The following is a 24,484-nucleotide window of genomic DNA, read 5'->3' as shown; positions in this document are numbered from 1 at the left end:
GCGTGAAAAAGCACCGCAAGTCCCGGCAGTATCAACACGGCAAGCGAGAGAGACCCCAGACAAAGGCTTTCCAGATGCCTCGGGAGAGGGCGGACAGCACAGCCCCCTACAACAGCAACAAAAGCTTACCCCCAGTCCTCCATGAACACAGTGGCGGCTAAGGCTAGAGCTAGGAGAGACACGTGGGCTCCTCCGGCAGTCAGCCCCTCTCCTCCTCCTCCTCCTCCTCCTCCTCCTCTCTTCTTTCTCCCGTCTCCTCCGCACCTCCCCTCCTGTCCGTTTGTTTTCGCTCGGCCCTGCCAGTCGTCCTTTCCCACTGGCTGAGAGTCGGAGCATCAGCGTGCGGAGCAGAGGTTTTGGGGGGGGGGGGGGGGGGGGGGGGGGGTGAAGAGGAACCGGCCACCCTAATCTGTGATCAGAGGTCTTCCTCCCCCGGAGCTCCGGCTAAAGTTTACGTGTGTTTCTTGCTGAGTGAAGGATAATCCCGCGGTGCCGTGCTTGAACGGCTCAGACTGAGCAGCAGGCCGGGGAGAGGAGGGGTGGGCCGGGCAGGTGGGCTGCTGCTGAAAGCAGTGAGATGCTGATAAGGCTGGTTTGTGTCAAAACACGGAGAAAATAACATCTAAATTTGAACACCAGACACTCTGTGAAGGAAAAAAAAAAGAGGACAGTATCCAGGGCAGGAGACTGTTTCAGGGTTAGTCATCGATAAAAGATAAAGAGTCAATAAAGTAAATCCAACCTGCCCAGGTGAGATGAATCGGTTTGTTTCACTTCCGTGCATGTCCAAGAATAGACATTCTTATGGACAGATGGCAAAGTTGAATTGCTCTCAGGGGTGACTCTCAACTATAAAGCCTCCAAGTCCCGGTGGAATATGAACTGGGAGCCACGCCACTCTGGAAACCACCATTCTTATTGTTCATCAACTCACATGTGCAGAAGAGCTATTTTGCCTCGTAGCAGTGTTTCCCAAAACATGTGTTTTCCGCCGTCTACACAGAAACGGAGCGTTTTTAAAAAGTTGAGTTTTCAGTGGCCGTAAGCACCTTTGTTGAGGAAATGAACAAACAAAATGCAATGAAAGTTTTCAATTTTCACTTGAAAAGTTTGTCAATCCCAGCTGACTCTAAAGGCACAACACTCAACACATTCACGCAATTACAATTACACAGTTTAGAGTCAAAATTAATAATAAGCAAATGCATGCCCAGTTAGACTATGCAAACTCCAAACAGGAATGCTTCTCAAAGCCAGACTCAAAGTTGGGCTTTTCTCACAGTTCTAGTCGAATACTAACCACTATCCACAAGAAATGATAATCATTTTTACAAAACACAAAAGCAAAAAGTATGATATGGTCCTGAAACGAGTGACAAGAAGAAGGTGACGATCTGAAGGGTGGAGGCGACCCCGTGACAGATACACGTAAGACGTTTGGAATTATCAATGTGGCTGCAGGCTCCGTCTGCACTGTTGACACAGCAGTCATAAAGTCGATCAATAATTAACCTGCCGTAAAATTCAGCAGTTAAAATAAGTGTCACGCCTGTGCTCTGAGTTAAGTGCTGCACGAAGAGGAAACCTAAAAGATCTGTGAGAACATTTCAGAGAGCCGTGTGCTGCAGAGGCTTCGCCCTGCCAGCCACACAACATGAATCATGGCCTGACGGCCGCCGACCCTCACAGAAAGACAAGAACTTCCCCAAGGAGCAGAGGGGACGGGACGAAATACGCTTTAGAAGTGGTGAAGTTCACCCATTTATAACTACACAACTTTACCTAAGTACAGAAACAGGTTTTTTTTGTTCCAAAAGATCACAAAAACACTGACTGAACTGCAAATATCACAAAATCTGGTCAATTAATGAAGCCTGATTGCACTATGTGTTAGCAACAGATCACATTTCATTCTTTTAACATTATTTCTGATCTTGTGTCAAAAAAACAGAAGTCAGAAGCAAACAACCGATTCAACTGTGAAACAACCTGCTGGTCTGAACTTTCAGGCCCACCTGATTTAAAAAAAAAAAAAAGAGAAGAAAGATACAATGTCATCCCAGAAGATAAATCCCACAGAAACACCAACATCATTGCATGTTTAAATTAATATTCTGCACTAATAAACATTTATTACACCATAAAGTAAACATTTTCAACAACAATATTTGCTCCAATTCTTACAATCCCTCACTTACAACAATATGTCACCTCTAAAATATAAAATGCCTGTGTGTCTGCAGAGAAGGTGATCTTTAAAACTCTTGATGATTTTCCTTTTTTCGCCTGGGCTGTTGAGGGAAGGACCGAGATGCAGACGCCATCCAGAAGAACCTCTGATGGACGATCCAAAATCAAAACTCACTAAAGTGGAATCATAACAACGAAGGCCGAACTAATCAAAGCATCAACCCACATTCAAGCCAGGAAAACAACCAGTGCACTTTCGGGGAGGCAGACAAGCCAGGAGGGCTCTCCAGACAGGCGACACGCACAAACTAACCCTGATATGTGGACAGACTGAGACTGAGACATCCACACCAGAGGGAGGGAAACGAGACCTCGCTGTGACTTCAGGAGTGTGCTTCACTAAGCTCTGAGCACAAGGCCACAAACTCAAACTAGAGAGAAGGGGAATGAAACAAAAAGAGGCTGCGATCTAAACGACACTCCCTGCATTTGTGATAGTGAGGATGATGGCTGAATGACAGGGAGGAGGAGATACAGAACAGATTAAAAAGATAAAAAATGTAAAATAATGCAAATTTAATAAGCAATGCAAACCTGATAAAAGGCCAGAGCATGATGAATGTTGCGGGTAAGCCTTACAACAGTTTCTAATTTCAAAGTATGATTTCTTCAACAAATGTCAATTACTGCCTGTCACTGACGTCTCTGCTTTACTTAGTAGATTTTAATACAATAATCTTGTGGGGGTTTTTTTAAAAAATGTGTTGGGGAAGTAGCTCCACATTCACACCCATGGAAAACCCTGGAGGCACAAATGAACTTAGTGTTTGTGGACTGAGGGGGACCTGGAGAAAAAAACCCGAGTTCAGACTCAAACCAGTGATCGTTTTTTTGTGAGGACAGTGTACTTTGCAGCAATGTGTGTTTCTATTTTGATTAATTTATATTATAATTAACAGTACCTGGAGATTTATGAAAACTGACGTTTCTGACGCTTCCTGTAAAGCCCAGGTGACGTATAGTTTCACCTTTCAACTTTCCTTGAAGTGATGGACTTTTTATTTCTGATCGAAGCCTCAAAAGTGAACGTGTTTTGCTCGACTGAGGTTTAGAATCTCACTTAACATGGCTCCTAACGCCCTGTGCAATCCACGTCTTATACGGCCCAATGAAACACACCCAGAGTCCAAACAGGAAATAAGACAAGGAGACCAGAACAATCTGACTGGGAACAATGTGGGAATCTGACTGTGAAACACCACGAAGACACAGAAAGCCACAGAACATGTGTCTGTACTGTACTGTATACACTCAAGCTCTAAATACATTCTTCTTTAAATGTAACTGATGTAATTTAAAGTTTAAGTTGACATGAAAACTTCAGACAAGTTGCAAACTATACAAAGTGAAATGATTCACGATGCGGTGAAACTATTTTTGAATTCATTCATCAAACTGAGTCTGAATCACAGAATCTGCTGACACTTTTTAAACAACTGTGAAAAATGAGGCAACATTTCAAGGAAATGCAAGTAAACACACATTCATGCTCTTATTGGTGCCCTTTTAGAAAGGCCAGCCAAATGTACAGAGTCCAATTAATGATGTGCTCTCTCTCCATCATCTTCATATCTACGCTCATCATCTGTCTGCCTCTCATGGAGCTGCCGCCTGAGCTCCGGCACCTCCTGTCCTGTCCACAATATTCAAACGTGGCTCTTTTCTCTTCCCTCGGGACCAACTTGCTGCTGCTGCCCTCATCACATTCAGCTCCTATATATAGGGGCACGGTCATCAATAATGCAGGGTGCTGTGTAAACAGACAGAGGATATGACCGAGCGGGAGTCACATGGACAAACTCCTGGAGGTTTTGATGTCGTCTCACGTCACTGTCAGGACGCTCGGATTATCAGACGAAGAGATCGATACGATACGGCTGCAGTGCGACAGGCCTTTTAAACTGCATCTCACCTGGAGGAAAGACAGCGAATCCCAAAAGCCCACTTAGTTCTTGAACTGCAAATTAAACTCCAGATCAGAACACGATCTGGTTAGTTCATAACTCAAGCCTCATGAAATCCAATGAATCACCAACTGAGACATGAATATTTACAAGCAAACACGATGTGGATGATGAAGGAGATTGTCTCTCACCTCTCTCAACAGCTGTTGTTATTCCTCAATGGGGGAAGCGTGACCCTCCAGTGTGCTCGTGACAAAGTTGTTGCAGTGTTCCTCGTTACAAATGTGTCAATGTGTAACTATGCAAAGCTGCTCTGCTGTTAATAAATCCTCAGAAGAAGGAACAGTTCCTCAGTTCTGGTCTCGGCTTGTTCTCGTCTCACGCATACTGCGCAAAAGAAGACTTAAATACACCTACAATAGCTATTTTTAGCAGACTTATTACAGTGCAATCGATGCCCGATTGAACAGTGAAAGCGAAACATGCTCACCAGCTCAGAGGCAAATTATCCACAAAGGAAATATGACTGCAGATAATCAACAACAGAGCTGGAAACAAATAAAATAGAAAATAAATCAAACCGTAGCTCGGTGTACGCTACTTTTATTAGCCCGTGTATTTATTGTTTATATGGTTAGGATGCTGAAGGCTCTGCTGGTATAATGCTAGCTTTAAAGGAACAGTGCTTTAATGTTCTACACCTGTCTCGCTACAGGAGTTGGGCTGTATTGAATCTTTTTGTGGATCCAGTTGGATCTGTCTGAAATCTCTGGTTAGTTAGATCTGATGATGAGACGATCAGACCTCTGTAAGCTGTTCATCGCACTCTCTCTTCTACATTATCAGCCCAGCAGCACCACAGCTATTGGCAGCTGTGTTGCATTGTGGGCGACACTGGCGAAACAATCCACAGGATATGTACAGACATCTTTAACCTCTCAGATCGGTTGAGATGAAGTTCATACATTCAAAAAGATAAGCACAGATTAAGGTTCAAGTCTCCTTTAAACCAATAACCTAGCCAAACGCTGTTTCAAATAATTTAATCTAGTTAAAAAAAAACATGATTACAAGCTAATCTGAATTTAAAATATGACCAATAATGAAACCGATGTTGAAAAAGTCATTTGAAGAAGCAAACAACCACAGCTACGTTTGGCAAAACAAACAAACAGACAGACAGACAGACGGAGACATTTCAAAGCGTTGTTCCAGATCAGAGCAGTTACCTAAACCTGGTCTGTCCTGCCGGTGGCTGCTCAGTCCCCAGCGACGCTGCTGCCAATAAATTCTGACAGACTTCACGGACACCTGAGGCTGAAAGTCAAACAGCGTCTCTGCTCGACTGCAATCATTCTGCAGCGTAACACGCCTTTTACACACACGCTCACACGCACACTCACACAAAGCATTGACTTCTCTTGTATGTATCCTCCAACTTCAGCCATAAATACTTTTTTTTTCCTCATCATCCTGTACTGTCAACCTAATCGTTATTTCTGTCCAAACTTTTTAGATTTAAAAAAATGTATATCTTTACATAAATAAAGGATGATACATTTCCATGATGAACAGAGGAATCATTACACATTCATGAATATAAGGGCTTGTTGCCTTTGGTGAGAAATTTCCATTGATGCTAATCACCCCAAAAAAAACAAAAAAAAAACAAAAAACAAAACACTTCTTAAAGTGAACCTTAAAGTGATGCCAAATGGAGTTGGCTCCTTCTCCCCAAGAGAGGGCACGCCCTGATGAGTGTGCTCTGCTCCCGCATTCCCACCCACGCACGCACGCACGCACGCACGCACGCACGCACGCACACACACACACACACAGCAGTGATGAACTTTGACATATCCTTGAGTAGACACATTAGAGCATTAATAATTAGCCAGCTGACTCAAGGCACCCTCATTATTACTTAACCAGGCATCAGGCACAAGAGATAACGGTTATAAAGAGAAAGAGTCAGAAAAAAAAGGAAGAAAGAGGCAAAAAAAAAAAGATGCTTATTACACAACAGGAAGGACAGAAAACTGAGAGACTCGCACAGATCATCAGACCCAGGAGCGAGTCAACATCAGGGTATCAGTTTCAGACGCCCTGCATCCACTCAATCAATACAGGTTTCCTAATGTGAAGGTGAAACAGGAAGTGCAGCAATATTTTTTTTAATTAACTCACACAAAAAGAATAAACAAAGTGTTCGCAACAGAGGGAAGTAGCTTCAGGCGGAAACACTCCGACTAATTAGAGGACAATAACACAAAGCTCTTTAGTAATTTCAAGGCAACTTGTGTGATGAGAGTTAATGGAGACGGTCGCACATCTCCCGTCCACTTTGATAACAAAACAAGCAGCCTCACAACATCGGCCACACGCAGCTCAAGACAGAAACCTGCGGGGACGCTGATCAAATTTGCCGCCCCGAATCCTTCAAGCTATGCAGGAGGCGAAAAGAGCCAGCCCCTCTGTTCAAACAGCCAGACGCTCGTCTGTGCCATCTGTGTGTCATCTAATCATATTTCTCCCTGCGGGGATTGCTCTGTTTGACCCTGGAGTTACATCCCATTATTGCAGGAGGCAATTTACAGCCCCTGTGCAGGCAAAGAGGAATTAAATGGGCTGCAGGTTGCTCTCATAAAAAAAAGAAGAAAAATCATATAATTGAGCATGCTTTCCTGCAGTGGTTTGGATATATTCCTTTCATTGTTGAGGTGGGACTTTTCGGTAAGGTCTGATGCAGTGTCACACACTACTGCTACTTCAAAAAACACTGAATTCTTTGACATTTTGACATCGATGACCTTTGAAGATAGTGATAATATGATCTTTTGGGTATTTTTGGCCAGGTTGGTGTTTTCGTTACATTTCCCAAGAAAGTTTAGATCACTGTTTTCCAACTACACTCATAAAAAAAACCCACCTGAATTGTGTGTGGCCTTCAACAATCCAATAAACCCCTTGTAGCGCCGCATTATGTAATAACGCCGCATTATGTAATAATGTAATAAATTTTCACATCATTATGTAATAACGCCGCATTTTGTAATAACTTGCCGCATTTTGTCATAAAATTCTTGAACGCAATATATAATAAAGTTTGCCGCATTTTGTAATAAGTTGTTACATATTGCACCAGTTATTACAAAATGCGGGTGTTAAAATTTTTTTTTGAAGAAAATGTAATAAATTGGTGCATTACGTAATAAACCACCAAAATGTATGTCTTAAAGGTGCTGTAGGCAGGATTCAGCATCTCCGCCATCTTGCTTAGTTTTACCTAAGCAAGATGGCGATTTGACCCATCTAAGATGGCGATTTGAAACCCAGCACAGCCAATCCTGTCCTGTTTTCTCTGACATTACGCCCTTTTGCAAGTTGAGCCCCTCCCACAAGAACGTGCGACAAACGCCACTCGACCAATCACGGTTAGAGCCTCAGGGGCTCTTCTGATTGGTCAAAGATACCTGGAGCTGTCGAGATTCCTTTTCAGCTCAGAACAGAGACAGATGGAAACGTTGTGCAATTATGCTACACTCCTAAAGGATTATCAATGGATACTCTAACATTTAATCCAAAGAAAACAGAAAAATTAGCACTGACTAGCAAAATCCTGCCTACAGCACCTTTAATTTGAAAAAAAAACATGATAACGTCAGAACAACATTGATTTTAATCATTCTAGCATGACTCAGAACTAAGAATTACTTTTACGAACTAGTAAGATGTTTCATTAGTCAACACTTATTTAAATATAAGTGTTCATTGTAATCATAGAGAACGTGTTTGATAGCTCAGAGACAAAAACTACATTACATGCATGTTACAGACAGAAACATCATCAGTGCACTGAAATGTCAGAAGACACACACACATCTGGATTATGTTATGCATATATATACGTGATAGAAAGCAGACAAAAGACAAAAACTAATATAGAATAGAAAAAAACTTCACTCCAATTCCATTTGTGCTAATGCAACATAGATGTCCTTTTCTATAGTGGTTGCAAGGTGTCAGAAAAGTTCCCACAGGGATAACTGGCTTGTGGCGGCCAAGCGTTCATAGCGACGTTGCTTTTTGATCCTTCGATGTCGGCTCTTCCTATCATTGTGAAGCAGAATTCACCAAGCGTTGGATTGAGGGAACATGAGCTGGGCAAAAATGAGACATTTCTAATCTGTTATTAAAATAAAAAGAAGGATATCCACAGTTGCCTATTAACAAAAAGATTTGCAATATATCCAATATCCAAGACATTTACTTAAGACTTGAAAAAAAGCAATTCCTAGTAGAAGCAGTAGGTCTTGAAAACATTGAGAAACCCTGTTGAATACATCAAGCACTGACATGTCAGAATGTAGTGTTAACTGAATAACATATGACAGCAATTCTGTCGGCAGGTTGGGCATGTCACAATTTCCATCATCATATAGAAGGACATCATCATGGGGTTTATCCAGGGCATCCTGATGGTGTTTATCCGGGGTGCAGTCATCGAGTTTATCCAGCACATGGATAAAAAATGTATGACAATGTTTGTGCTTAATTTTCTCTAAATAATCTGTAATAAAGGAGCAGATAAACAGTCTGTAGTGCCAGAAAAGTGCCAGAAAAAGTCATTTCAGAAACTTCCAAAACCAATCTACCATATTATTGCTAATCAGATCATGATTGAACATGATCATGATGACCTTAAAAGTTTGACCATTCAGTGCGCTGATAATGTTTGTCTGTAACATGCATTTAATGCAGCTTTTGTCTCTGAGCTATCAAACACATTCTCTATGATTACAATGAACACTTATATTTAAATAAGTGTTGACTAATGAAACATCTTACTAGTTCGTAAAAGTAATTCTTAGTTCTGAGTCATGCTAGAATGATTAAAATCAATGTTGTTCTGATGTTATCATGTTTTTTTTTTCAAATTAAGACATACATTTTGGTGGTTTATTACGTAATGCACCAATTTATTACATTTTCTTCAAAAAAAATTTGAACACCCGCATTTTGTAATAACTGGTGCAATATGCAACAACTTATCACAAAATGCGGCAAACTTTATTACATATTGCGTTCAAGAATTTTATGACAAAATGCGGCAAGTTATTACAAAATGCGGCGTTATTACATAATGATGTGAAAATTTATTACATTATTACATAATGCGGCGTTATTACATAATGCGGCGCTACACCCCTCAAGCAGACCTGAAGCTCCCTGGGTGCATGAGTGAAGCACCTCAAAGCAAACTGTGGTGCCCTCGGCATTTATTCCAGTTGAAACTGTGAATTCAGCCAATTCAACATATTAAGAAAATGATATTTGTGGAAGTGTAATAAATATAACATGAGCCACATGCAGTATAAACATTGCAATACATGAGAAAGCTAATTTTGTGACACTAATAAATTCACACATACTTGTACATATATGCAATTGTGCAATTAAAAAAAAAATATTTCTGTCTTTTTATGGCACAATCTCCTTAAATCACTCAGTACCAACATTAAATACCCAATAGTGACACAATTTATGCAACAAAATGCATTTATAAACAGCAACAAAAAAGTGCTTCCCCGTTTGCAAAATGGCAATCTGTCCCCGTTTCTTCAAGAAAAGAAGTCAGGTAGGAAGTCATGCCATGTTCTCCGTACTGGTACTGAGCTAATAAGTAACAGATAATAAATCAAACAGGAAATAGTTGAGAAGAATCAAACTTGCGAAGAATCAAACTTGCGATTAAAAACGGTACCAAATGCCAAACACAGGTATTCTGTCACCTCGACACTCGTGCGGGGAAGAGTTGTGATGAATGTTAGACGCCAAGATAATGCAAGTCAGTAACTCCGACAAGTGGGAGGCTCCTGTGACTTTTGGCCATTGCTCATCAAATCCTTATCGGACCATTCCTGATGGAAAGTCCACCGGTGCATAGGAAGTTCAGAGGAATGTGAGACGATAATGCAAATACACAAGAATGATAAGACGAAAAAAATATTGCTGGTTAAAACTGACATTATCCCTAAAACTCACAGCAGTTTACATTTGGAAATGACTTCAGTTGAATCCTGATCTAAATTTAGCAACTACTATAAAATCTACTGAACTGAGAGGAAATGACGAGCGGGAACAAGCTGAGCTAATCTGCATATTTTGTGTCATCAGGAAGCATGCTGTCGTACATTCGAAGGATTTTAGTTCACAATAACCTTCACTGAGAAGACAAAGGGTACTGCTATGTTCTTATCACTGTTATATATACTGCCCTGCTTTATATGCAGGAGTGTGGCTGTGAAAGCATTATCTTAGTGTTGAATTCATTCATTTCTTCAGTGGGACTGTAGTGAACGCCGTTGCTTTCCCTCCCAGTTTGTTTGCAATCAATAACGTTTTTTCGTCCTGCACACCGCTGGGACGCGGGGCGGACCGGGTGCTCGTTGAAGCCTGCGGTTCAGCTGCTGGAGTCACAGTGTGCAAACACGCCAAGCCCCCGATCGAGTGGAGCTGAAGCCGGGCAGGAATGTCAGTGGGTGAAAACGGAAATGACTCATTCAGCGACTCAAACAGAGCAGGTGCTTCAAGTGGCGAGAGATCAACAACACACACACAGAAGCCTCTGTTGCTCTCAGGGATGAATGAAATCTCCACAGGCTGCTGGACCTGAAAGCCACTCAGAGAAAATGACACTGACGGTGCCTTCAGGTGACTGCAAACCTGATGCTGTATTTACATGGAGTCAAAAAAATTGCGGATGATGCAAAACAAGTGAAACTAAAACATGCCAATCATCCATTCATCATCTGTACCTGCTTTATTCAACTTTGAACCTGGGAAACTGGAGTATCAGCTTTTTTCCATTGTTGCTGTTGATACATCCACAGTCATGCACACACACAGACACAGACGCCTTGCTTTAATGAAGCCGGTCACTATAGCAACGTGAAGCCCTCTTCCTTCCTCCTCACGTGGCCGTAAAGCACTTCACCGCTACAATAAATCTGAAGCTCAGGAGCCTCGCAGGGGCAAAGCAAACCCTCAGCCAACAGCTTCTAATAGCCTCTTCTTGTTCCTCTTCAGCTCTCCGTGGCTTTTGTGATGTAGCATCTATTATAGAGACGTCCCCACACACACAGACACACACACTGATTTATCACACTGTGGAAGGAGGAAGCATGCGCTTCACTTCATGCAGATTATCCGACTGCATCTTCCCGACGACACTCCGCAGGCAGTCAAAGAAGGATGACTTGCATATAAACAACACCGAAAATGTTTTATGAGACATTCGACTTCCACTCTACTTGATGTGAAGCAGTATCCATTTAACACACTGTCATTGGAAATCCAAAGATGGATACGGTTTTACGTCTTCTATGCTTCACTTTATTTCCTTCAAAGGACTCTTGTAGCTGGAAGAAAAGAAATCAGTTCCAAGAAAAAGATTCAAAAAATGTACTTGTTGATAATTTTGTTTTTATATCATCTTCATCATCAAACACATAAATTATAAAAATGAAAAATGTGCACAATGTTGAGAATTTGAGCCGAAGAATCTGTGGAACCTGAACGATTTTGGTTGAGAAGCTTGTTCTGAGCCGGGTTTACTCCTGATCTGCACTGCGCAGCCTGCCGGTTAGATTCCGCTGATTCAGAGTAAAGCCCAAACAGCTGAGTCAGAATTTATAGACACTATTAATGTCTCTGAGGATGTTTATAAAGTAGTTCATACCTTGACAAAATCAGTGTGTTCCATCTCTAGTTCAAGCGTTTGATAAACTTGATAGATTGTTTTTCAATCAGATAAAAGATTTATTTTTTATTTGTTTTTTTTTTTTTTTTCCAATTTTTTAAAAACTTGCGAAACATAGCAAAAAAACAAAATAAATGCGATCAATACATGCACAGACACTGGTGTACTGAGGGGTAATATAAGTGTGTTAATCTGACCTCTCATGATCAGATAAGAGCGGTCATCTGATAAAGTGTATCACTTTAGGCCGCAGTCCTGCATGCTTCCCATGTCTCCCTGCTTCAACACAGCTGATTGTAATGCGGCACCTTATCAGGCTTTCTGCTGAACTTGGTGATTGCACCATCATTAGTGTCACTTTGACAGCCCTGCTTTAGGCTGTTTACGTCACCACTTCAACAATCTGATAACTTCATAAGTTGGATAATAATATAATTTGTAGAGCGTAAGTAAATGAGCTCAGAGAATATAATTAGAAAGCATGAAAACTGATAAGAGTAAGGTAACTATTTTGGCAATTTGTTTCGTGTTACACTGGAGAAGGATGTGTTCCCTTTTCATTTATTTATTTTGTTAAATTCTTTGATTGTCAGTCTCCTAAATGCTAATATTTTCTAGCCTCCCCGTCCTTCGTAATAACTGTAATATGTTTGAACAGTTGGCAGAAAAAGATGCTATTAGTCTGAGAAAACACTGGTCAACTTTCAAAGCTGTGTGACAAATAGGATGATCTTTAAAGCTCTATCTGTATGTTCACACTTAATTTGCTCAGAATTAAAGCCCTCTGCCCTTTTCTGAACCCCAGTAACAGCCAAGGTAAACTCTTACTGATCGAAGCCTAACTGAATCCCTCATGTGAGACACCATCCGGACTGAAACCACAGAGGACAAAAACCCTCGACCTATAAGAAAGCCGCAGCCCTTTATTCTTCCCATCATCCCCAGCGAGGATCCTATCTCAGGATCCAATTACGCCTTACAGTTCAAGGCGAGTTTCATGCAGAGCTGTGACTCTGCTCTCTCCCCTCTCAGCCTGCAGGCCTGACTCACTTTAAGCGATCTTCCATTCGGTGTTATAAATCATAAACTCTAATGTCCGTCCGTAGATATTACACACGGCTGCGTTCAATACGCTCCCTGATTCCACTCATGCATCTCGCTGAGGAGCAGCATGTCAGACTATTATAGCCGACTACATATGGAGGCAATCCTCAGAGCAGCGGAGACAGAACGAAAGTTTTAATTGCATCGATCCACAGTCTGTAGTGAGATGGAAAAGCTCCGGATGTCTGAGGACATCTCAGGATTTAAAAGGCGACTGACACTAAGAGAATAATGTCACTAAACTTAACAGCCTCCATTCAATTATTTCATTTGGGCCTGTGAGCACCAGATGTGACATGTCCAGCTTGTAAGTGCAAATGAAAAAAGTAGGCACCCTGCAGGGTCTTAGCCCTTTGGGGATAACATATTCATAATGACATACACAAAGAGAGGGAGAGTCAGGAAGAAAAGACGACTTGAGGTTTAGTTTAATTAATCAGATTAGAAAAGAACCTTCGTCTGTCATCCCTCCTCCAACGTCACAAATCAATCGAATGTCCCCAATTTGTGAATTAATCTATTTGGGAACTCAAAGAAGCACTTTAACATGCGCGCACGGGGACACACTCATCCACTTAATCGGCCTTTTTAACCCTTTGAACCCCTTGACATGTTTTCTCACCCAGCTTCTTTGCGAAATAATTCATTCAAAATCTCAAAACTTAAAAAAAAAAATAAAGTTAATGATTGTCAGTAGATGTTTTAAGAAAATACAGCTTAACCAAATGGACAATCAAGGTCATTTACTTTTACTTTCTGTCCTGAAATTATGTTGACATGTGTGTGTTTTTAGGATCCGTGTGCAGACAGAGGGGTTCATTCATTACTTCTTGTTTTTTCCCAGTTCCTGTCTAGACACTACATAGAACTAAAAAACAAAAGCAAATGTAGAAGAAATCAGACCATCTGATTGCTTGAGAGATTTACCAGAACTCACCATTTTATGCTCCAAATGGAGGTCTGACACAGCATGATCATATCAGCCAGGACTTATCAACGTCACAGAAGAGGCTGCACTTTGTGCCATTGATTTAAAATACTCTCAGGGGAAATCAAAGATAAAACAGCCAAAAGAATAAATGATCAAAAACCTTCGCCTTCTGCAGTTTGAGTCTAAATTACCTCGGAAGTCATTTTCTGCCTTAAATGGTCCTGAAACAAAGTCATCTTTGTTTTAGCTATGTTTTAGCAGGCTGGCTCAATGAACAGAAATGGGAGAGAATAAACTGCTTATTGTGGCTTCTGAATGTGAATCCAGCAAGAAATAATAACTTTTTAAAACTGTTTTCTAATCTGCAGAACAACATAATAAATAGTTTACTTCATAAATATCAACTTGATTGTCTCGATATCTCTTGAAAATGGTTTGGTTTATCTCACTGCATTCATTCTGAACCTACAAATGTGTTTAAAGGATATTCTAGTCCTCTATTGGACCTCCGGGTAAATTAGAAAATATATTGTCTGATATTTTTTGCAGTGAAAATTACATAATTGATGAACACATTAACGTGTGTTAAAGTATTAGGGGCTGATCAAGCAGCCAGTTTATTATGTGTGACAAGAAAAAGCCAGTTTGTCCACAGTCATGCTGTATTCAGTCTCACTGCAAAGATTCAGCTGGAGAGACTAATGCAGAAGAAGAAGGTTTACTTAAAGCAGGTGATTTGTGAGATGTGCAACTGTCACAGCAGACAGAGGCGGAAAAAATTGAATTGGAAAGAAATAAAGTTTCAGTGTTACAAAACTGCATTGACAGTAATCAAACAGAGGAGGAGGAGAACCCCACAGACTCACAATGTGCACACACACAGACACACACACCGATCTTGGTTATAGATCAAAAGAGTTATAGAAGTGGCTCTTAGTTACTTTCCAGTTGCTTGGTCCTGTCCTGAGCTGCTCACACACTGAACTGATGTATGAGGCATGAACCAAACCTTTGCTGTAGAACCCCCGCCTGCTGCACTTTGAGTACAAGAGTGCAGGAGAGTTCAGAACCGTGGACAGAGCTCGCTCAGAGATGAGAGGCAGCTCAGACGGAGGTCTGTACACTCTGACCTGATCTCCTACCAGCTGCTCTGCAGACATAAATCAAAGAGATGGAGGCAGCACAGGCTCTCCCAGGAGACAAGCCTCTGACTTCACGCATCCCTCCCTGTCCTCTGCTGCAGCCTGCACGCACTGCCACTGAATCTGGACCAAAAAAAAGTCCCGCAAATTATGTTTTCCAGACTCAGCCTTCAAGTTGCATGCATTCTTTTTTTTTTTCTTCTGTTTTTTGCTTATTCTAGGAGTCAAACCGTCAACATGCTGATCCTGTCTTTGAGAGAAAAGCTGGAGCTCAAGTTACACATCCCAAGCACAAACTGTACGTTTGAAGAGAACTGTGGTGTTGTAATATACACCGAGCGCTCCTGTCTCCAAACAACTTTTAAATCCAATGCACTGCAATTTACATTCATTAACAGTCACCTCTTCTCACAGATGCAACGCTGCAGCAATATTTGCAATAAAATCAACCTGCTCCCTCATCCACGTGTGTCCATCCCGAGCAGGCATTCCGAGTTAAAGATATAAAATAACATACCTCAGCAAAAATGATAATCCAGCTTGTTTAAAGGCCCTGGTGTAGGATCATTGTGGTGATCAGAGGGGACTGACTCGGGCTCGGTGGTGTCTCCGGTAGAGAGCCTCCGGTATGGGGGATGGTGCAGGTCCAGGAGAGGATGAAAGGTGGGCAGAATAACCAGGGGAGGATCCGGGAAGCTCTTTACAAATAAAGGCTGCAAAGGAAACGGCCGTCAGTAAACAAGGGGGGAAAGTGTAATGAAGCCAAACCAATGAAACGAGGTTTATTGAAATATTCAAAATAAAGAATGTTATAGATACATATAGAAAACTTTTTTGTCAGAAAACAAACAAAAAAAACCTCACACAAATACACTTGATTGCTAAGTGACTGAAAAAGCTGATGCCTTTCGAACACTGACATATGCTTTGTTGTAGCCACAAGGCAATTTTCGTTTATTTCATTTCAAAGATTCTTTATATATTTTACATATTGAAATCGCTTCAAAAACAATCGGTTATGATGACATTTTGAAAGATACAGAAATTTGCTGTTTAGTACATGCTTCACTCTAACGACTTCCAGTATCCGTCCAGCAGGGGGTGCTCCTCCCTCCTGTCCAGCAGGGGGCGCTTCTTCCTCCTGTCCAGCAGGGGGCGCTGCTCCCTCGTTCTCACCCGGACGGAGAGTAAAACTACGCCGTCAGGAAAAGTCGTTCCTTCCGGCTCCGGTCCCGTATCAAGTGGAAAGGTAAAACGAGCCTGAGCGAAATAATCCACAAATATCTTCAACATCTGTCATTTTATCATATAATTAACTGTTTCTGTTGGTTTTTGTTGAGGTTACAGCTAAAGCCGTAAACATATTTGAGCTGTAGGTTGTGTACAAAGATCGATGTTGGGCTTAGAAGTGAGGAAGAGAGCCGAGCTTCGGTGATCATGACCGGCTGCCATTTCACTACTGTTCGCGGCCCGTGTGCCTTTATGTAATGCAAGTTTAACAGGTGTCCGCTGCTGTGAATGATCTAAACCAACATTGAGATGTTTTGGCTGCCGATTGAGTGGGTGGCTTCATGTCATTTTGTACCCGCGAGTAGTTGTCTGCTAATCAGCTAGCATGCTAATAGCCAGGCTAGTATGTGTTAGTGGAAGCACCTTCCTGATTCCGGACCCCTGCCTTTTATAGATGCTGATGCCCAAGAAGAATCGCATTGCAATCTACGAACTCCTCTTCAAAGAGGGAGTTATGGTGGCCAAGAAAGATGTCCACCTGGCCAAGCATCCCGAGCTTGCTGACAAGAATGTGCCCAACCTTCACGTGATGAAAGCGATGCAGGTGAGAGGCGACCTGATGTGTCCTGAGCATCAGCTGCTCATCGCTGAGCCTCAGTATTCACTCACATTATTTACAGTTGGGCCCCGGCTATTCTGCAAATGTAATCAATACATCTCAAGCTGAATTTCAAACACAAAATAAGTTTCAAAGTCATGTGTAATTGGCATGAGTCTTGAGTCCTTGCTGGTAAAATTGCCACAGCACTCAGTTAAGTCTGTTTTTATGTAATCCAGTTCACAGTAATGCTTCACGATGATGGTCTAGTGTGTTTTTTTCGATTTCTTTGCTGTACTTAATTCAGCTCCTAGAAAGAAATAACATGATTGGATGCTGGCCTTGCTGCACCAACCAGGAAGAACATAGATGATTAAGTATGACACATAAAGGCCAGGCTGTATCTGTGTTCTGTTGACAAGTGATGCCTAAACGGAGATCCACTAGTATCTATTGTATATTAATGTGAGGCAGCAGATGAACTTTGACTGTGATGATGTAATGTAATGTTGAGGATCAAAAAGCTTCAACAATAATACTTAGACTTTTTTCCTCTTGACATGATCTAACTAAACTTTGTGTGGGTTTCCTCCAGTCTCTGAAGTCCTGTGGGTACGTCAAGGAGCAATTTGCCTGGCGCCATTTCTATTGGTACCTCACCAATGAGGGTATCCAGTACCTGAGAGACTTCCTCCACCTTCCCCCAGAGATCGTACCCGCCACCCTGCGCCGCCAGACCCGCCCTGAGACCGCAAGGCCCAGGCCCAAGGGTAGGACACCATTACACACTGTGGATGGACTGCCTTTTAACTTAATTACAGTCTTTTCATTACCAGCAGACAATATTAATTCACAATTGATTAAAATCTTCAAGGATTGTAATTTTATGGGACTATTTGTAAAGACAGTAACACAGCCACATGTCATCAGTGGGAGGAGTTGAACATGGACTGATAGGCTACATGCAGCTCAGTGTGTCTCTTGTGCTTTGTAATCATTTCCATTATTCTCAGTAAGACGTCAGACTGCTGTATAGGCACATCCTCAATTACCAGCTAAACAGGCTGGGAGCTCTGGACTTGCAGAAAGAGAACGAACATGTTATTATTCAATGTGTTTTTCAATGAAAAGATGTTGAAGCTGTTTGATTGCAAAACTAAAGGTAAAATACAAGCAGCTTTTCTTGCACAGGATGTATAATTGATTAATTTAAGCGTTGAGTGTGGGTCATGACGGAACAGAACCCTCTTCAGTTTTTACTGAATGTCTTTATTACAAACACACATCCTGAGCTCGGCTGAAACATCTCAGACTCCACACTGAGATGAATGTGCAGCTTAGCTGTGAAAAGTTTGTTGAAAGGTTTGCCTGAGGCCAAACTTTTATCAAGTCGGAACCTTAAGGATATTCGTTGTGATTCCCCTCAATATTGAAACAAATACTTGGAATTTCCTGTTGTGAAATTTTTTCATCAAATATGATAACCTGTAAACATTGTGGATTTGAAGGTTTTCTGTCTCTTCCCACAGGAATGGAGGGAGAGAGGCCGGCTCGTCTCAACCGTGGGGAGGCCGACAGAGATGCATACAGGCGATCTGCTGCTCCCCGTACGTACATCTGCGCTCACACCAGTCCCATTTGTATAACTTAGCAGTTTGTGTGAGAGGAAGCCCAACTTGGGCTTTCTATGGATTGTGATTTGTGGGTGTTTTTGGATTAGGATTTAGTTTTTTGTCAACGAAATACAAACAAGGTTTCATTCACCGTTATATCCTTTATTTAACCAGGTAAAAGCCTCGCTGAGATAAAAAATTTCTTTTCTGAGAGGGACTTTGCATGGCAGTAGGAGGCAGTTACAACAACAACAACAAATACAATCACACATCAGTACATGAGAAGAAAGATAAAACGAGTAGTCCTGGAGATAACGGCTCTAAATAGAATGATGGGCACTCAAGAATGAAGTATTCAGAGTCAATCGCCTTGAACTAAATGTTCATCAGACTGGGTTGAAAAGTTTAGCTGAAAAATCAATGTTGCTTGTTTTCAAATGTTTTTTTTAGCTGATCTTAATTATATAGAGTATCACTAACCATAGCGCGAGTGGTTTATACAGTGATCATTTGGTGGATTTAAAGACCCACTTTTTCATGTTGACATGTTCATGTGGCATTTTTCTTGACACGTGTTGTGAAAACCACGCTCGAAATTGCATTTGAGTATTTTGGCATTGAAGTCACTGGGGGTGAGACCAGCAAATTCAGAATCAAGAAGATTGGATTTGTAACTTCATAAGCCCACTGGGCGGGCCGCGAGCTCGCGACGCCCATTTCGACGGGAGGCTTCGGCAGCTGACGCAACCGAGCACGTAGTGTCACGGCTCTGCTCGGAGATTCACAGGCTGCAGGGTCCGCAGAGAGAAAGCCCTGGTGGACAGAACCTTTTGCTGGCTGCGGCCATAGTCGTGCCAGCAGCGGGGCGTCTCAACGGCCGCAGTTAGCAGGCGAAGGCCTGAGCCTCTGGACTGAGCCCAGACACTGCGTGCTGTTTTGTGTTAGCGGAGAAGAGGCACGCATAACGCCTTCAGCCCGGTGTTTCGGATTGACTGGTTTTCCTGTTAACTTGTGACCGACATGTTGAAAGCATGACCAAAACTTGTAGTTGTTCTGGAGAACGTGGGTTACCTGCAGTTACCGTAAATTTCATGTCTTTTGTGAGTCTTATTTTAACGTTTGCTGTTAGCAGCATGCGTTTACAGAAATAATTCACCAGTTAATCTGAATCACCGTGCCCTGTGGGACAGTCAAGCGACAGCCGTGTTTAACTCGAGCATCCCGGTAGTAACGGCCGTCCGTGAGGCCGCGGTGAGCCGGGAGGAGAGGCGATCTGCAGAATCGTTGACTATTACTAGCAGCGCTGACTCCACCCACAACCCATAGACAATTTGCAAGTGAACTCTGGAGATTTGCAGGCACAGAGGCCTGGAAAATGGCACAAGTTTTGTGATTTTGACTAAAAACTTTATAATCACAATTTAAACACACCTGAGAACGCTTTAAAATAGCTTCAACAGAGGATTGGAGTGGGACTATAAATCGATTGTATCTTTGATTCAATTAATCTGAGCACAAATTCATTGACTGTTGTCTTTCTCTGTTCAGCCGGTGCAGACAAGAAAGCCGAGGCTGGTGCTGGAGCAGCCACAGAGTTCCAGTTTGTAAGTACTTTTCTTTTTGTGTGTATATTCCTCCAGTGTTTGACACTGCAGTGAAACAACAGAAACAATCCTGGCCAAAGTGTTGTGGGAGTGACTTTGAGTAGGGAATGCCACGAAGCTATCTATATTCAGTCTGCCTTTTGGATTTTCTTGAACATGTGGTTCTTCTGTTCACCTCCATGTCACTGATAAACTGAACCTTTTCTGTTTCAGAGAGGTGGCTTTGGACGCGGCAGAGGACAGCAGCCTCAGTAATTTTCACTGTTTCTGTACAATAAAGAAAAACAAAATACAACAAATGCCTCTGGTGTGAATCTGCATTTATTTTAGGCCAACTATCGCACTGCCGACTGGCACAGATCCTGGATCTTTTGGTAACGGGCCAATAAGTACCAAGACTCATACTGAAATTATTATTTCTAGGGTGGGCTCATGGGTGTTTATTGTTGTTAAAACTGTCTTCAAGTTCTGTTTTCTGGACCGATAATCATTCTGGGCTCCGACAGGTCCTCAGGTGAGGTGATTGCCGTTTATCATTACTCCTGCTTTTAAAACACATTTAAATAGATCCTCTTCGGTGAAAGATTTTCACTGTTTTTTAAATTTAGTCTTCAAAAAGAAAACAGGTTGCACTGCATACATCTTTCATGTGTTGCTTAGCTAATTTATTAGCACGATGCTGGTGTTCGCAGTTCCCCACTCAGCTATTAATGCAGTGTTGTTGGTGCCGCTTATTGGAGGGCAGAAAGAAAAACGATGGGAAGTAACTTGAGTCTGACAAAAGAAATGAATCAATGAATGTCAGGCGTTGCATTTGAATTCTAGTTTAATAGTATTTCACAACTCATGAAAGAGACCTGCACAGAAGTGCAGCTTGATCTTGTTGCGCAACCTTATGAGGCAGTCAAATGATTTCAGTAACTGTCAATGAGGCGAAATGGCCAAAAACCGGCAATTTTTTTCCACATTTATTTAAATGATGAACCTTCAAGTATGGAGATCAACGTGACTCTGGACTGATTTTGATATGCCTCATGCAAGCACCCCAGGGGGGTTCTGTCATGTGCTCAGTTACCATGGCACCAGCTTGCAGGGACAAAGTCACAATTTCTTCTGGAATTTTCTAGTTTGCTTTTGTCATCGTCAAGCTTTTTGTATCTTCATTCAGAAAAGTGCTGTATAAATAATTTTATTTTTTTATCATGTCTGTTTATTACTTTTTGAATGAAGGAGAAGGACCCCAGAGTGTGGTGGCGGGGTGTGGCTGAAGCTCCACAGCTGAGCTCCAACCACACCCCACCACCCAATTTTTAATTTCTATTTTTATAAAAAATTGTATCTATGTCTTTTTTTCTTACTTTTTAAATGAAGGATATGGGCCCAGAGTGTGGTGGTGGGGTGTGGTTGGAGCACCACAGCTGAGCTCCAACCACACCCCACCACCCAATTTTTAATTTCTATTTTTATAAAAATTTGTATCCATGTCTTTTTCTCTTACTTTTTAAATGAAGCCGAAGGGCCCAGAGTGTGGTGGTGGGGTGTGGTTGGTTGAGCTCCAACCACACCCCACCACCCACGTTTTAATTTTTATTCTTATTTAAAATTTATCCATGTCTTTTTATGACTTATTAAATGCAGGAGAAACTGGAGCCCCCAGAGTCAACCTGCAGGGACAGCCGTGTTTAACCTGACCTGAGGGCAGTTTGGCCACTTCCTCTTTCCCTTTTCTGATCGAACCCGGTCATATCACCGGGCTTGTTTGTTTTGAGCTTTGCTTTTTTTGTTCATACTTACATGATGTCCTTTTTTTTTTGACTTACTAGACTGCAACCCCACCCCCCAACTCTGTGGGGAGGGGAGGTTGCAGAAAACCGCCTTTTGAACTTAAACTTTCTTCAAATGCAGGACGTCTGCTTGTTCATGCCTTCCGAGCTGATTTAAGTTTGGAGCCGGGCACCGATAATTTGAGTTCCTGTGTGGGAACATTCGGTGGACTGACTTTTTTAGAGACTTTCTTTGTCACACAGGATTTAACCTTTTGTGTGACTGGCTTTGTCGCCTTCTCAAGTAACTTTTGGGTCTTCTGAAGCTCTTCTGTTTTTGCATGGTTCGATCTACATATCATAGCTGTGGTCGCTGTCATTTCTGTTAATCCTTTTTGTAAATGATGGATCTTGTTTTTCAAAGCCGTCCTTTCTTTGCCGAATTCTTTGTGAGCTCCCTCCAACTTCTTTTTGGTAAATTCCTGATGTTTTTGGCTGACTTCCAATCTCAGCTGTTCAACGACATCTGTTTTTTCGCACGGTGGTTTTCTGTCGTCCAGGTAGTGTCTTTTCATCGTGAGAAATAACCTATCAAATTTCATACGGTCATGTTTGACATCGGCACATGCTTGTAACTCCTCTTTAAATCTAATTAGTTCAGTTTCCTTCTTGGAGCACATTTCTTTCAGATGGGCTATTTCTTTTTCCTGTGCATGTGCTTTTTGCCTCAGAAACTCAATTTGTTTATCTGCCTTTTCTTTGACTGCCAGGATCTCCCGCGAGGAACACACAAATTCTTTGTTTTTGAGCTCGTCGTTTAACGTTTCGATTTGTTTTTCAAGAGTACCGATTGTGTTTTCTTGCTCGGAGATTTGTTTTGAGAAAACAGCTATTTTTATGAAATGCTCCTTGCATTTTTCCTTCATGTTATTAATATTGTCATTTTGATGTTGAATTTTGTCATTTTTCTCTCTAATAATTTTTTCATTGTTTTTGATCATATCCTTTAACTGAGATATTTCCTTCTCTGCTTTTGCCGTAATTTCTTTGACTTTCATCTTGTGTTTTTCCTCATTCTTTACCTCATTGGCCTTGAGGGCGATTTGATACTGGTGGGATGTTGCGATAACTTCAGCTGAAGGCATCTTAAATGAGCTCAACTCCTTCTTCAGCTTCAAGTTATCTTTTTCCAGGTCGCTTGTCTTGCACTCCAATGTTGTGATTGTTTTTTGGGAATTGTGCTTTTCCAATATTTCCAAATTGAGCTGTTTCTTGAGAGTTTCAACCTCAACCTTGTGAGCATCTACCTCATTTTTGTGTTTTTCTTCTAGTTGTTTGATCTCTTGTTTTGCAGCGAGGAGATCACCTTCTACCTTCTCATGCTGGATCATGTCCTGGTGTCTTTTCTCAAGTGCCTCCTGAAGGCTTTTAGATTTTTCCTGCTCTTCAAGAAGTTCCTGTTTCAGTGACTGGAGTTCAAGTGACATGTCTTCCATTTGACTGTGGATGCCTGATCCAGGCTGATTCCGCATTTCCTTGATCTTATCCTTGTTTTTGTATGACTGTAGGTCAGCCCGCAGAGACCTCACCGTGCCTTCTAGATCTTTAACTCTATCCTTGTAGACCACCAGCTCCTCGAACCAGCGTTGACACTGTGTGTTTCTATCCTTAATTTTCTGCTTCTCACCTCTCTTGAGAGCATCCCGTTCCCTTTTCAGGTTGGATTTGCTTGAGAGATCAGTTAATGGCATCTTCTCTGTAATCTGTGTCACGCTAAGAATGGCTAGAACAATACCTCTCTGCACCTGAGTCTAGTTAAGACTGAAAAGATGAGAATCTGGCGTGGTTGCCGTGAGGAAATATGAAAGCTTTCATCTCTGGTCGGTCGCGATGACGACACAGCAGTCGCGTGAGTGGGGGGGGAGTGACGTCATTGACGCTGCAGCTGGAGCTGAGCGTGACCGCAGCGACATACGGAAACTCTACTTCGACAAACTTTAGTAGGGCGTTCGTCTGTTTAAATTTTAAAAAAGTGATATAGTGGGGAAAAAAAAAAACCTAAAAAAATAAAAACAAATTTTGTTAAACTGCTACGGTTTGGCACCGATCAACATTATACGTGTTTTGCCGAGGTGTATCGCTGTCTTCCGCGGTCCTGGTGCTCCGCAGGTCAGTGACAGCCAGACACCCACACCTGCTTCGGCCGGCGGATCGTCACACTGCGGCTGGCGGCTGAGGCACGACCCGGTGTTTCACACTCCGTGCTTCTGGTCAGCATTTGCGCGCGCGTGTGTGAACAAATATAGATAGGCCAATATCAAAGATTTTTGCATTTTAGAGAGATGCATCTTTCCTATTATCACACTGAGAAATGTATATTTTAATGCTATATATTCAACATAACACATCAAACGAAACCATAAAAGGAAAAGCAAGACGATTTTATTTGTATATCCATTTTTACAGTTTGTCTAAAATTGCTTTAAATTGCATCACAGCATCATCTGTCCTTAAAGCATTACATCCACTGAGGAAAAACTTCTAAGAAAACACTTTAAACGGGGAAAAGGAGAGATCCCTCAT

At 41.9% G+C, this 24,484-nt stretch overlaps 1 protein-coding gene across 1 annotated transcript; it reads left to right on the top strand.

Moving 5' to 3' along the window:
• The first annotated feature begins 16,269 nt into the window (after window positions 1-16,269).
• rps10 (ribosomal protein S10) lies at window positions 16,270-20,433 on the top strand. The gene is made up of 6 exons (XM_030092173.1): window positions 16,270-16,342; window positions 16,778-16,927; window positions 17,517-17,691; window positions 18,451-18,528; window positions 20,083-20,138; window positions 20,352-20,433. The coding sequence occupies exons 2-6, from the start codon at window positions 16,778-16,780 to the stop codon at window positions 20,391-20,393; spliced, it is 501 nt and encodes a 166-aa protein (XP_029948033.1). The 5' UTR covers window positions 16,270-16,342; the 3' UTR covers window positions 20,394-20,433.
• The last annotated feature ends 4,051 nt before the right edge of the window (window positions 20,434-24,484 follow it).

Source organism: Salarias fasciatus, chromosome 5 (assembly GCF_902148845.1).
Source record: "Salarias fasciatus chromosome 5, fSalaFa1.1, whole genome shotgun sequence".
In the NCBI taxonomy this organism is placed as follows: domain Eukaryota; kingdom Metazoa; phylum Chordata; class Actinopteri; order Blenniiformes; family Blenniidae; genus Salarias; species Salarias fasciatus.
The sequence above is the reverse complement of the archived record's forward strand: the minus strand, read 5'-3'. Positions and strand labels throughout refer to the sequence as shown.

What these genes read in the sequence shown, in the direction of transcription:
- rps10 (XM_030092173.1), top strand. Translation starts at nt 16,778, where the DNA reads ATGCTGATGCCCAAGAAGAATCGCATTGCAATCTACGAACTCCTCTTC. An exon ending in CGCAAGGCCCAGGCCCAAGG is followed by an intron (nt 17,692 to 18,450) that starts GTAGGACACCAT and finishes CTCTTCCCACAG; the next exon opens with GAATGGAGGGAGAGAGGCCG. An exon ending in CAGCCACAGAGTTCCAGTTT is followed by an intron (nt 20,139 to 20,351) that starts GTAAGTACTTTT and finishes TTTCTGTTTCAG; the next exon opens with AGAGGTGGCTTTGGACGCGG.